Raw genomic sequence first — 14,585 nt, 5'->3', positions numbered from 1 at the left:
TCCTGCTGATGTAAACTGAGAAACCATGCTAGTAACCCTGTCCCGTTACTGCTTTCAGCAGAGTCGTGCTGAGGCTTGCAGTGCCGTTGGTGCCGGTAGGTGTAACTATATTTGTACAAAGACAGCCAGAGCCTTATGAAATGAACTTCCGTTAGAGTAAAAACTGGATTTCCTTTCCCCTGTTGGAATTTTCCCAACTTGTTTTGAATAGATTTACCTCTCATTCTTTATAATGAAGGATTACATACTTTCCAAATTCTTGGGCCCGTGGTTCTTCAAGGGGAAGGGAGCAGAGGACTGCAGATGTATGTACAGGTCACTTGCCTGAAAGAAAAGATTTTTCTTATTTTTAAGCCCAGTTTTTTCTTGTGTTGGTCTTGTGCTAAGTGGGCATGGGCTTTTGTTTTCTGGCCTTTTCCCTCATCTGTGTGACATGGTAGTGGGAAGGCAGTTGTGGCCTTTGGTTCCTTCTTACCATAAAGTAAGAAAAGTGCATCTGGTAGTTGATTACACATGTGGGATTTTTCTTTTTTGTTTCATACTGTGTCTCCATGCAAGACTAATATTCTTCCTTTCTTGAGTTGACTTTGCCCAGCAAAACTACCCTGCAAAATCAGCATCACTGGTTACTTCCTCTCCTCCCGTTGTTTTCTTTTCAGAAGTTGAAGATAGAAAATCTGTGCTTGTCTTGATTCTTCTTTTGACTCTGATCTTGTCAGAGGGATAGCTGCAGTCGTGATCATTTCTCTGCCTGCTGGGCTCTGCATAATCTGACCTAGCAATGAGCAGGCTGTGAGTCTTCAGTCTGTGACACTTGGTGCTGGCTCTGCCGAGATTTGCAAGTTACCTGAGGAGAGTTTACTCTGCTTCCAGGAATGTTTCATGTAGGTCCTGGAATCTGAGGAAGTGTGCTCTAAAATGCTTGCAGGGGACAAGCCAGGCTGTTAGACTTAGCTCTGCACTTTTTGTTTACTCTCCTGTCCTGAGGTGAGAGAAGGGATGAGTAAGGGAACGGGTAAAGAAGGGTAAGAGAAGGTGTAGCTCTGGCAAAAAGCATTCAAAGCTGGGGAGCAGAACCTGGTGCTCCTTTAGGCGTTTATTGTTGTCTTGAGACAGAAATGTTAAAAGGTGGATGAGCACCAGCCTTATGGTAGCATGCTGGGTGAACTGGGGTGCCACGGAGTAAAGAGTGGGGCAGGGCTTGGCAGTGGCCAAGTGATAATGGACTGCTATTTAAATCAGGTCAGGAAAAGAAAAAAATGGGTCCCTGTACAATTAGACACAAATTCTGGAAACTTAAAAAATGGGACACCTAGGCCTACATGAAGGTAAAAGCGTGGTAGATACTTCAGAAGTCTTTGGAAGGAAGATGATGAGTGGGATGCTGCAGTACCTGTGTGCAATAGGTACAGAATGGATACTCTGTACTTAAAGCAGCAACGGAAAAACCTTGAGGAAAACCACATTTCTTGCTGAACAGCTTCATTTGTTACCACAGGGTGCCTGTGGAGTGGATTCAGGGCTTGTTTAGGGGAGTGGGAGTTAACTGGCACTGTGTTAGCACTTACCGATGGAGCCGGTGACAGACACTGCCCTGTACAGGGTGTGGCACCTCTGAGGGCATGGAACGTGGCAGCAGCAGGAAACTTGACTAAATCACAGTAAAACTTAACACAGGACGTGCCATCTTTGTCTCTCTGTGATTCACCGCGAGCTTGTCTGGAGCAGGCTTTAGATCTTTCCCAGCACTTGTAAAGCAAATGTGTCTTGAAACACCAGGTGGCTATTTCAGAGCTACAGGGTTTGTTAGTGTGTAAGTAACAGTTTTCCAGACTAATGTCAGAGATGCACTGTATGATAAATCAAGAAGGAGAAGTCTGATTGTGCCCTCTCTGGCTTTAAGCCACCAAGGTCATCTGTGTCCTCAGCACAGATGGTTGGACTAGTTTTCAGCCTATGGGATGAGTAGTGAACCTGGAGACTTCCTGATGAGACTTCCTGGCAGAATAGCCAGTCATTCAGCTTTGGGATTTGGGACTGATGATCTCTCGGTGCAGTACCGCTCTTGAGGACAGAGGATTTATTTGCCAAACATAGTGCAGGCTGCACCTGGATTGCATCATTGCATGGGGCTAAATATTAAGCACTACTGGTTGATTCCATGATACGTGGGGAAATCAGTGGAGTACCTGTTTACATGCTGCCAGCTTCAGTGACAAAAAGCTTGACGTGTCTATTGTTCTTCTTCACATACCGATTTTGTTGTGATATCTATGTGCCCTCTTCCAGGGAAGAGTCTTAATGCTGCTCAGGTGTTTTCTGTGGACTTGCCCTCTTGAGCCCAAGTTTTGGCCCTTGGTATTTCCCTTTTTCTACTCGTGTGGCTTTCCCATTGAATCAGTATTGGCTTTTGAACATGTCACTTCGGATGAACACCAGCATCCCTGGATGGAAGGCATGTATTCTAATTCAAGGCAAGGCATGAGAATAAAATTTCTCTTTTGAAAATCAAGATCTTTTTGAACTCTTGATGGGTAGAAGACGGAAAGTGCTGTGAAGATGATCTGTATAGCCACGGTACTCTCACAGGAGAAAGGAAGATTTGAGCCTTGGTGGTTCAACTGCTTTACAAGTTTTCCTTTTAAAAACCAGGGCCTGAAAAATGCCTCAATTAATCTCTAGCGTGTGTTCAGAGACCTAGCTTTTAAAAGGCTCTATCATTCTTTCTGCAATGACATGTTCAGCCCCAGTGGAAATGTGCATTCTGCTGTGGGTTTAACGCTTCCTGTCTTGCCTTCTGCAGGGAAGTCGCACCAGTCTGTTCTCACCAGCAGCACTGCAACCCCAGCGCATGCTTCTGGGTTACTGCAACACCACTGTCCGTGTTCCGGAAGATGCCAGAGGAAGGACCTTCTTTGCCCTACTGAGTTGTTAACATTGTGTTCCAGACTATTTTCTAGCTCAGGAATTTCATTGGGAGTGAAATTAATAACTTTTTTTCCCTTTTTCTTTGATGTTGCTGCAAAAGTTTTTTGGTAGTACAGAAAGGTGGGGAAAATTGCAATGTTGCTTCTCAGAATGCTTCCTCTAACTCCAGTTTGATGTTGCTATTCATAGCAGTTCAGTTTTGTCTCACAGTTCTTATGTGAAGTGTCCTTCTTGTAAGTGTTCCCAATCCTGATATCCAAACTCCCCATTATGTATCAGATGTCAGCGTATCTTGGAGAGGCCCCTAAGGGAAGACCTTCAGGCCTTTTCGGGGGACCGAAGGTAGACAGGTTGTTGTTGAGATCATCTTGCAAGTACCTGGCAATGGTATGAAAAAGATCTTGGCTCCCAAGGTTCTTATTGTGTTTTGGCTAAAAGATCATCCTTACCTCTTTGCAGAGAAGGTCAAGAGAAATGAAATTCTTTATTTCTGCATATCTCTTGCAGCTCAACCTTGTTCTGCTTCAGCTGGTAGGATTTATTTCTTCACTTAAATAAGGGACCACTGGAGATGAGGTTCCCTGTTTCACTTCACGCTTAACGTGCACCTTTCTGAGTGGATCATACCGACCTCCTGTGCAAAGCTTGATTTGTCTTGTTTCCTTCCCACCTGGCAAGCTGTCAAGATGGCACAGCCTCTTAGGAGTTGTACTGCTCCATGTTGCACGTGGACTAATCATTGTAGACATAGATTGTGCTGTCCAAGAGCATGATAAATTCTTTAAGGTTACCATAAAGTGCTGCTTCATCCTTGCCCAGTAGACAATGTTATTCCAGAGCACTACTAGTAGAAGAGTGAATAGTGTGTCTTTAAGTGAATGGTGCCAATGGGAATGGCATGTTAGGCAGGGCAGCTGCAAGCTCGACCTGAAACACGACCACCCTTGAAACCCTATCTCTACTCCACTGACCCATGAGGGCTGACTTCATACTGTTGACTGACCGTGCGGGCTGCATCAACGCCTGAAATGTAACTGCTTCCTGGCAGTGGGGCAGATCCTGCCTGTTTGACTGACAATGTGTTACTCGAAGCAGGGAAGAAATTGCATTTATGCAACTTTTCTGTAGCTGAACCCAGGGGACTGAGCTTGGTGGGTGCCTCTTGTCCCAGGTTTTCCAAGTGGCAAGTGATCGGTTTCCTCTTTGTGCTAAATGAAAGGTCTGGGAGGTTCCAAATAGCTATTAAAAATAAAGATGTGAGATGACATTTCACCCAACACAGCCTGTTATCTGTGGGGTGGGAGAATCCTCCCTCAACCAGGATTTTCCCTCTAAAACATGCTTCCAAGTGTTACAGTCCTAAAGTTTTGGGCAGGATAGTCTCCTCATCGTGGCAGGTGAAGTTGAGTCCCAATGGCTCATTTACTTGAGCTTCATCCCTTGCAGTCACAACTGTCTGCCCGGGCAGAGCTTCACCTCGTGCCCTTTGGTCTAAAACGCCCCACGAGATGGAGCTCCCTGGAGCAAGGGGAAGCTGTGCTGCAGGGCCTGGAAAGTGTTTCGTGAGAACCAGCCTCTCTTCTCTTGCCAAGTCCCTGCCACTGCTGTGAGCCACAGCAGTAGAAGGGGGTGACCTTTTTCCTTTTTTGTGCTGGGTGAAAGTCACTCTCTTGCAGGAGCTCAGAGCAGTGCAGAGCCCAATGTGTGGCTGGAGCTCACTGCGATAAGCTGGTTGTTTTCCCCTCTCCCTTCCCCTCCTCGTGCTGCACCGGACTTATCTGGGCGCCTGAGTTATGTTAAGTAGCGGGTGTGTGCCTGCTGTCTGTTCTCCTCGCTGCTTTTGCTCCTTGGATTTCAATTCCAAACATGGTTATCCACTTGGGGTCTCTCTCCTTTCCACTGCCAAGAGATACACATTCCACACTCAACACCAGCTCCCTCCGCTGCTCTCTCACGGTTGCTATTTCCATTTGCCAGAGGGCAGGCGAGAGAAGCAGAGCAACGAGATCTCCGTCCTGTCTGCGAGTTTTCCAGCTAATGGCCTCTACTTGTTCTTTAACTGAGCTCTTTTGGCCTCGTATTTGCCAGCTCCTTTTCTCACTGGTGCAGCTAAGGAGGGGGCCAGCTGCCGATTTGTGAGCCCCAAAGAGGAGAAACGAGCCCTTTTGGGATTTTTCGGGTGCAAAAACGTTCAGCGGAACTTTAACATGTTGCTCTGAAGCACGCTGCTGGGGGACCAGCCGGTGCTCAAGAGGAGGAGGAGGAACAACAGCTACTCAGCAGCTCTGGTTTCAGACCTCTGCAGCACCCTTTGCGTATGACAATTCATTTTGAGCGCAGGACAGCCGGGGAGGGTGGGGAGTGGGGAAGGATGAGCACAAGCAGCCTCTCTTGGGACCAGGCTGTTCTCCAGCCTCCTGTGTGTGATGCCTGGAAGGAGTTTATGGAGGGAGCAGCCTACCAGCTGGCCAGCTGCATTGTCCTCCTGGGTTACATGGGGGGAAGTGGCATCTTTGGGTCCCTCTATATCTTTGGCCTTCTGGCCCCAGGCTACTTCTGCTATGCTCTGTGGGGTTGGCTGAGCGCCTGTGGGCTGGATATCTTCGTTTGGAACATGCTGCTCGTCCTCACCTGCTTGCTTCAGCTGGCTCACCTGGCCTACCGGCTCCGCAGAGACACCATCCCGGAAGAGTTTGACCTCCTTTACAAGACCATGTACCTGCCCCTGCAGGTGCCGCTGGAAGTCTACAAAGAAATCATAAAGTGCTGTGAAGAGCAAGTTCAGTCACTAGTCAGAGACCAGAATTATGCGGTGGAGGGCAAGACGCCCATTGACCGCCTCTCGTTGCTGCTGTCGGGCAGGTAAAGGCTCTCCTGTTTCTGAACAGTCTGACGGCAAAGCGCTGTGGCTTATTGTTGTATTTTCACCCTCTGTAGAAACTGGGCTGAGGATTGTTTCCTTCCTTTGGGAGGGCTTTGAGATACACGTCTCTTTGTTAGGGAGGAGGATAATTAGCTCTTGGGGGTTGTTTTTGTTTGTTTTTCTAAATTAGAATATTTCAGGGAGCGGTTTGCAGGGTCAAGCTATGTGCAGTGAAGCAGCCAGCTCAGCCTTGCCTGTGATACTACTGGGGAATTCTTACCTCTCTCATTTTAGAGTGATCTTTTTTCTTACGGGAACAGACTGGCCGTGAGAGAGTGTTTCTCCAGGCAGGAAGGCAGTGTGTCTGGACCTGTGGTCTCGGGGAGTACCAGGCACACCACTGTGATATGAATGGCTGTGCACTGAATATGCCGAGTCCTCAGTTCACCTGCTTCCCCTGGCCAGCAGTGTTCAGGGAGGGGCTCCACCCCTGTGCTCACCACCTTAACCCTTGGGGCTCCAAAATTTTTCACTTTGAAGGTTGTTTCATCAAAAGAGAGAGTGATCTCCTGTGGAGGATCCTGCCTCATCAGGCCTCTTTCTTTTGCTGTGTTGTTGTGCATTCAGGATGTTCCTTCCTCTGGACCACCAAGAAGGACCTCAGGGACCTCTAGACAGTCACACTCAGGATTTGATTATTGAGTGAACTGTGCTGATGAAGTACTGGCATCTGTTCACCTAAGATCCTGTGGCATGCCTTTATGAGCATATCTCTTAATGATCTGCAAAATCCAAATGCATACAAATAAGCAGTATTGATATTGGCTTCCTAGCTGCTGCCAGGCACTTGGAGCTAATGTCACGGGAGAGTGGAAAAGGAAGAGATCTGTACATGGGCACAGTAGGAGATGTGTCTCACAAGGATTTTCCTTTGAGAAGACTCACCCAGCACCATGTGGGGCTTGTGTTTTCCTGCGGTGATCCATCCTCTCTGGTGAGGGGGTGTGTAAAGAAGAAGGACTGTCCTTCCTTTTTTTTTTTTTTGGTGTTTGTCCCTTTTCTAGGTTGGTTTAAGGGATTCTCTCTGGTGAGGGGGTGTGTAAAGAAGAAGGACTGTCCTTCCTTTTTTTTTTTTTGGTGTTTGTCCCTTTTCTAGGATGTGTTAAGAGCATCCTGGGACCGCTGGCCAGTGGTGAATGGCAAAGCACTTGGAGGAAATTGGGTACGTGTGTTTCCATTAGGTGTCCTTCCCCTTACCACACATACGTGCTGAGCAGCTTGCTCTAAAGTTTACCGTATCTGCAAATAACGTTAGCAGGGAAGAGTCTGTGTTGTCTTGCCCTGCACTGCTCTGTGGGCATTAGAGCACTGCAACGGACAGTAAGCCCATGCTGGTGGGCTAGTGTTCTGCTTTCTTGTGCAGTGAGAATTACGCAGCTTGGCTGGCATAGGATGCTCTCTGGAGTTGGGATCGGATTTGCATTTCCTGGTGACCCACTCTATCGCATTGTGAGGTCCTTGATGACCCAGCAGAGCATTGCTACTATTATGGTGCTCCCTCTTAAACTGAACAGTATCAAGGCAAGGGGAGCTTGGAAATGCAGAATGTGCCTGGATCAGGAAATACGCCTTGCAACCCCTGGCCCTTCCAGCTAGCAGTGAACAGAGCCTTTTAACTCTTGAGAGCAAGAATTGCCTTTGTGTGTCGTTCAACGGGGGGACATGGTCACAGGGAGGCAAGAGGTCCCAAATCTGGTGGTGCAGAGCTACAACAGAGCTCCAGGTTGCCCTGTCCTGCCAGGCCTGTGCAGCTCTCCTCCTCGGATCCCACAGCAGAGCTGGGAGCAAGTGTGACCTTGACATTGGTAGGTGATTGCAGCAATAGTAGGGGAAAGGGGGAGGCCAAGAGAGATTGAGTGGTAACATGCAGCAAACTACAACCTACAGTGTGATGTGTCCGGGATGAGGGCCAATGCAGCTTTTGGGGGTTCTGGGTGTAACAGCTTCCCAGCACCAAGGCAGGGAATGCTCTTGTGCAACCCTGAGGACAGGAAGGAAATGCAAGTACGAAGAGCCACAGGCTGCTCTGAAAGTACCTGAAAAGCAGCAGCAGTCTTGCAGGCTGAGAAGTCTTTGTTTAGAACCAAGCATTGCACTGTGAGAACTGGCTTTTCATCAGGAAACAGAAAACAGACAGAATATGGGGAAGTGGCAGCAAATATCGTTTCCCACAGAGGAAAGAGGGACAGTCCTATAGACTGGAGCATCTGCAGCTCTCCTGGAGAGGGTGTGAGACACATGTGAGATGAGAACAAGTCCTTTCCTCCCTGGTGGGACCAACTGCCAGCACGCTGTATGAGCTGATCAGGTTTGTCTGACATCTCTTTTGTGGTCTAAGCCTGTGCATCTCACTTGTCCTCTCTGCAGGGTCAGAGTGAGCCAGGATGGACAATTCCTTCACTACGTCTTTCCGTACCAGTTCCTGGACTCTCCAGAATGGGAGTCACTGCGACCCTCTGAAGAAGGAACTTTCCAGGTAACCCCATGCAGACCCACAGCAGCCCGGCTTCACTCCTTGCCGCTTCGTTTCATGTCTGAGAAGGGGATGGAGGGGGTTCATTATGCCAGTCGAAGCTAACCGGGAATACTTTCATGCCCTTCCTTGTGGTTTAGCCAGCACAGGTTGATGTTATCGGCTGTGTTATCTTCTTTTTTCTACCTTCCTCGGTGCATGCTCCTACATCTGCTGCTAGCAGGGAGGGTGGAGCGCGGTACTCCTTTCAGTTTAGCAGGGAGATGAGGTATTTATTGGGTTGCTGGCTCTCCTCCATTACAGCATTCCCTAGTACCTGTGTCGATGCATTTGCCCTGCATGCTGCTAGCAGGGTGCATCATTCCAGCATCAGGATGGCAGCCATGGCAATACGCAGCAGTGATGTAAATCCATAAATATCCTGTTCCTCACACAAACATCTTCTGATGGTGATGTGTTTGGGGTGGAGGAACAAAAAGGATGATTCATACCCAAATATGGTTCTTTCTGAGCAGAAGAATCCCTTGCTTGAGAGGTCAGGACAATTATCATTTGCAGTAACTGAAAGGATTTTGCTCTTGCTCTCAACACCCCACAGTAATTGTTTGGCTTTCCTTCTGGAGGAGATTACTTAAGCCCACATCTCTTTGCCTTTAGCTCACATCTCAGGGCAGGCTGATCCTTGTCAGGATATCAATCTAGAACATGTCAGGGCATACAAGGAGAGATTTTGCTTATCCCTTGGGAGTGTGGGACAGTCATAGGGAATCACAGAGTCATGGAATGTTTGGGGTTGGAAGGGTCCTCTGGAGATCATCTAACACTCCGGCTACAGCAGGATTGTGTCCAGGTGGGTTTTGAATATCTCCACATCTTCTCTGGGAAGCCTGTTCCAGTGCTCTGTCACTCTCCAAGTAATATTTTTCCTCATGTTCTGGTGGAATTTCCTGTGTTCCAGTTTTTACCCACTGGCCCTTGTCCTGTCACTGCGCACTGCTGAGAAGAGTCTTGCCCCATTCTCTTGACTCTTGCCTTTTAAGTATTTATAAGCACTGATTGATAAGATCCACTCTCAGTCTTCTCTTCTTCAGGCTACACAGCCCTAGATATCTCAGCTTTTCCTCATAAGAGAGATGCTCTAGTCCCCTAATCATCTTTGTAGCCCACCGCTAGACTCTTTCCAGTAGTTCCCTGTCTCTCTTGAACCAGGGAGCCCAAAACTGGGCACAGCACTCCAGATGTGGCTTCACCAGGGCAGAGTAGAGGGGGAGGAGAAACTCCCTCGAGCGGCTGGCCACACTGTTCATAATGCACCCCATAATACCCTGGCCTTCTTGGCCACCAGGGCACATTGCTGGCTCAAGGTTAACTTGTTGTCCACCAGGACTCCCAGGTCCTTCTCCCCAGAGCTACTTTCCAGCAGGTCAACCGCTAAGTGTACTGGCGCGTGGGGTTGTTCTTCCCCAGGTGCAGGACTCTACACTTGCCTTTGTTGAACTTCATTCGGTTCCTCTTTGCCCAACTCTCCAGCCTGTCCATGTTACTGAAAAATCAGAAGCAACTCCTTGACACCAATGTAGCATTAAGAAGAAGGCATTTCTTTATTCGCAGTGCTGGATACACAGGGGATCATTCCACCTATCGTGCATACCATACGCTGCCTCAACCAAAGCTTATACTGCCCGATTACATACATATTCATTATTTTTCCTGGAATAATCATACAGATTCATTCTATTTCTTGGAACTGATTATTATTTTTGCATAGTCATTACTATGAGACCTGGGCTTGGAGAAATGTTTATGATTGACTATGGAGGGCCCTGGGGGTTACATAAGAGGTGTTCCTTGGTGTCCTTATCTTGAATTCTGTTTATGCTGGTTTCAACCAGCATAAACCAGCTTTCAGACTGTTCCGTCTTTTTCTTTTCTATTTTGCATCCTCCTGTCTGCTTTCCCAAGCTATTCAGATTCTTCTCATTCTTTTCCCAGACCACCAAGTTTTTCGTATCTCTATGGTACAGGCTAGTATTTACACGGTAGCATAACATCCAGGTCTTGCTGAATGGCATCGCAGCCTTCTGGTGTGTCAGCCACTCCTCCCAGTTTTGTATCGTTAGCAAATAGCCGAGGGTTCACTCTGTCCCTTCCTCCAGGTCACAGTATTGACCTCTGGGGGACACCACTAGCTACAGGCTTCACCTAGACTCTGTGCCACTGGTCATCACAACGCTCTGAGCTCTGTCATTCGGCCACTGTTCAGTGATGATGCTTTCTCATGAGGGCAGCCGTATTCAGACTTGGTTAAACCAGGGCAGCTTTCTCAGTCTGCTTTCCCCAGGTCTGAATTTGGCCCGTATGTGAAAGGCTCGTGGCAGTCATCCCTGAAAGCCATGCTGGTGATTACAGTCTTGCAAAAGAACCGTTGCAGGAGATGGCTGACTGTGTGACTGTGGCACAGGGCTACAGCTTGTGAGCAGAAATAGGGATGTTGGACCAAGATAATGGGGTAGAGGGTAACAAGAGCATGGCTGTGCTCAGGGCGGGCGTACCTCATGTTTTACACAGGGCTTCAGTCTGGCAGCAGATTGTTGCTAGCTCCTGGACTGTATTTGCCTAAGAGTCAAGCAGAGAGAATGACTGCCCGGTGCTCCTGGTGGAGAAATCGCCGTCTGGATGGATGGAACCTGCAAAGACATCTGCAGCATTTTCTGAGATAATTTCTGTGGAACTGAATGTTCCCAGTCCTCCTGAATGCCTTTATCTGTGGTGAGTGAGACAGCCTGGGAGCAAGCTGATGCCAGGCTGCACCAGCTTTGCCAGCACCACACGGTGGCCCCTCTCCTGCTCTGTGAGGTCAAGGAGTTTGTCTGCGCTTGGCATCAGGATGGGGAGGCAGAGTCCTAGCGGGGGAAAGGCTGCAGCCAGATGCTAGAAATGCCTAAAACCTACATCTGCTTACTGAGGATCATGAAGAAGTAGCAGCCTGTGTGAGATCAGTTTTCAGTAGGTGAGACTTGACCAGTCCATGTTCCTGGCAGGACATGACTCTTGATGACCATGCTTAGCCATGGTGATGTGCTGCTTTTGGCCACTGTTTAACCCGTTAGTTTCTTTTACCTGGGGTTAACTACCCCAGGTTAGTAGTTAATAAAATTCTGTGGCATATCTCAACCTTAATACCTAACATCTCATTCATTGGTTGAAAAAGGCACATGTTTGGCTCTGGGGCTTTGCTGGAGGACAGCATGAAAGGTTTCTCTTCCGTAAGTTTTGCCCATGATTCTCTGGATTGAGCAGTTTCAATCCTGAGCCCACTGAAAAATGGCAGAAGTGTGACTAAGTCTACAAGGAGAGCCTGTTTCCTTGAGCTTTCTGCTTTGGCTGTGTCTTCTTCCCACAGGACTGCTGGCTCCCATTGCCTGAAGGAGTTGGGTTTCAGGGCTGGCACTTTCCCCCAGAATGCTGAATTATGGGCTCTGCCAATGCCAGAGCACTTGTGTCAGGCACATTCATGAGTGAAATCTGTCCGGCTATCCTGATTAGGAGGCAAGTTTTCGTATTACATCTCGCTTAATCCCTCATGAGTTCGATCACTGTGCCAGAAGTTGGTTAGGAAAATTAAATAATGATAATTTCGATTTCTCTGTGACCCTTCCTCTTGCTTGCCTTGGCCTGAGAAAGTTCTCGGGGTTTAGCTCCTGTAATTCTTTCATAAGGCAGCTGCTTGCATGGCAGTGGCATTGAATATCAAACCCAAGGACACATACATGCAGCCAAGCCATGTTCAGCTTCCTAGTGGCCCTCTGCCACGGTGGCTGGCCAAGGAGACCTTGGGTAGAGAGTGAAAGGGAGCCCCCGGGATATTTTGGCTCTGGCACTTGTTCACATGCCGGTGTCTCCATTTCACTCGGATGTTCTCCTTTGGCCCAAGGCAGCTTGACCCTTCCTGTGTTTCCTATCTTTTATGATTATGATGATTATATTTATCTATTAAATTATGTGCTCATGCATTATATAATTTTTAAATTATTAATAGTCTGGTCTTAAAGCTAGGGGGGAAAATGGCTCTGTTCACATTGGCAAAACGCAAAACAAAACAAAATATTCTCTAAAATCAACCCAATAAAACCTAAAGTGAGTTTCCTACCTACACACAAACACAGTAAACGTCTTTTATTTCCTCTCTTGCTGATCTGTGCTGCACGTGCATCAAGGCCAGTCAGTCCTATAGCGCCCAGCAGAGCTAGCAAGGCAGGATGTCCCTCTGGTGCAGGGTGAGCAGGTGAGCCTTCCAGGTGGCCCTTCCTGTACCCAGGGCCTTCTCAGAGCAGGGGCTGGGCAACCCAGCAGCAGGATGGGCCAGCAGCCTGCCACAGGGCTTCCCCAGTACTGACAACTGGACTGGCTGGGCATGCAGAAACGCCCCCCTTGGTAACGTTTCTGTAGAGGGATATGGATGTCTGTGCTGCCCTGCTCATTTCAGCTACATCATTCAGGTGTCAACAGGGACCATCATCCGAAAGCAAGAGGGTGAAAAGCAGCCAGCCATGTGGCAAGGCTAAGCAAGGGCATGCCACTGATTGCAAAGGGAAACCTGGGCTCTGGCTCCCAGGGGAGAGGAAACAGAGGTGGGTAAGGATTTATACTATCCTTCAGCTTGGACAATCAGTCTCTCCAGCCCTGCTGGGAGCCTTCAGTGGAGAGAAGCACAAAGCCCTGAGGTGGGTGACCCCTGCCCAAGAGGTGGGGCTTACTCTGCTCCCTCCCTGTCCCACAGGTCACACTGACGGCTGAGACTGACTGCAGCTTCATCACCTGGCCGAGGAAGAAGCTGTATCTCCTCCTGAGGAAGGACCGCTACGTTGCCCGGCTCTTCTCCTCCCACCTGGGCTATGACATCTCAGAGAAGCTCTACTCCCTCAACGAGAAGCTTTTTGCCAAGTTTGGCCTTCGCTTTGACATCCGCTTGCCCAGCCTCTACCATGTCCTTAGGCCAGCCTCCTCTGAGGGGGAGTCAGAGGACTGGGAGGAGCCGCTGCCTGCCACTGACCAGGCCAGTTCCTCTGAGCCCCCTCCACAGCCACCGCCACCACCACCGCCAGCTCCACGTACCCGGGCATCCCGGCCTGACAGTGACCTGCTGGGTGAGGACTCCACCAGTCTTGTCTTGGAAGATTTTGCTGAGTTGCCGGGGTCTTTTATGGACTATGTGAGCGAAGGGGAGTATATGAAGTGAGGGCACTCCTGGCATGGGCACACCTCACCCTGTGTGGGATCCCCGCGTAAGTACCCACTCACGGAAGCAAGTCCTTCCTGTGATGCAACTGCCCGGGCAGAGTGGCAGCCCCCAGCCTCTTGCCCTCATTTGCCATGGGTTTGCTCCTCTGTAGCATTTTTATTGCCTGCTTGCCCAAGAAATCTTGGGAGGTGGGCTTGAGTTGTGTGATCTTCTTAAGGAAAAGCAGCAGGGTAGAGGCTTGACTCCAGGCTCCAGCTGCACCGGGAGATAGAAGGGTCAGTAACCTGGCTGTAGGAAGCTCTTCTCTGTCTTGTCCTCTCTCCATCCCTTAGGTGAGGCAGAGAAACTGAGATGGTGTCCAGGCTAGTAGGTGTTACATGAATGCCCAGAAAGACCCTACAGGGCTCGACCTCTCTAGCCATGAGGTAAAACTCTGCCTGGAGGTACTCCAGTACTGAGCTGAAGAAGACATCTGCAAGTGAGAGAGCAGACAACCCAGGAGATGCTGACAGGGGTAGAACAGCTCCAGGGTTTACAGCGGATTGATAGTGAGGAGTTGCTGTATACCCTGCAAGTGCTCAGTCTGGGCAGAGGGAGAAAGCTCAGAGCCCTTCCTCCCCCTGCCCACTGCAGCTCATCCCATCATTTGCTCTGTCCTCCTTGTTTCTGCTGAGTTTCTACTCAGCCAGATCAGTAAGGTATTGAAAAGACTGCCCTGTGTAGTATAGCTCTTGCCTTCAATCACCCTGGGTAGACTAACTGGCTAAGCATTGTTTTAGCATGCCCCAAATTCTGCCTTCTGGTGAGTGGGAATGAGATGCTCTCTTCCAAAATGCCAGCTGCTTACTCTGCAAGGCAAAAATTCTCAGGCCTGGAGATGCTGGGAGAGAGGAGCAACACAGGCAAACAGAAATAGATAGGAGGGTGGCTCTGCTTGAAATTCACATCCAAGTGGCCAAGAGAGAAATTCCACACTGAGCTACTTTTAGCCAGCCGCTGCACGCTGGCTGCTGCACACC

At 48.9% G+C, this 14,585-nt stretch overlaps 1 protein-coding gene across 4 annotated transcripts in view; it reads left to right on the top strand.

Annotated features, from left to right (window-relative positions):
• The first annotated feature begins 5,245 nt into the window (after positions 1-5,245).
• Positions 5,246-14,585, top strand: part of POPDC2 (popeye domain containing 2) — a 12,388-nt gene continuing 3,048 nt past the window's right edge. Inside the window, exons 1-4 of one of the 4 annotated variants that reach the window (XM_010142727.1) lie at positions 5,300-5,790; positions 8,219-8,327; positions 13,105-13,311; positions 13,488-13,511. In XM_010142727.1, the coding sequence (XP_010141029.1) occupies positions 5,300-5,790; positions 8,219-8,327; positions 13,105-13,311; positions 13,488-13,511 (831 nt within the window). Of the gene's footprint in view, positions 5,791-8,218; positions 8,328-13,104; positions 13,564-14,585 lie in introns of those variants that run through there. The other 3 variants (XM_010142726.1, XM_010142725.1, XM_010142724.1) reach the window with 3 other exon arrangements.

Source organism: Buceros rhinoceros, unplaced genomic scaffold, assembly GCF_000710305.1.
Source record: "Buceros rhinoceros silvestris isolate BGI_N320 unplaced genomic scaffold, ASM71030v1 scaffold7169, whole genome shotgun sequence".
Taxonomy (NCBI): domain Eukaryota; kingdom Metazoa; phylum Chordata; class Aves; order Bucerotiformes; family Bucerotidae; genus Buceros; species Buceros rhinoceros.
This window is presented reverse-complemented; position numbering and strand designations above follow the sequence as displayed.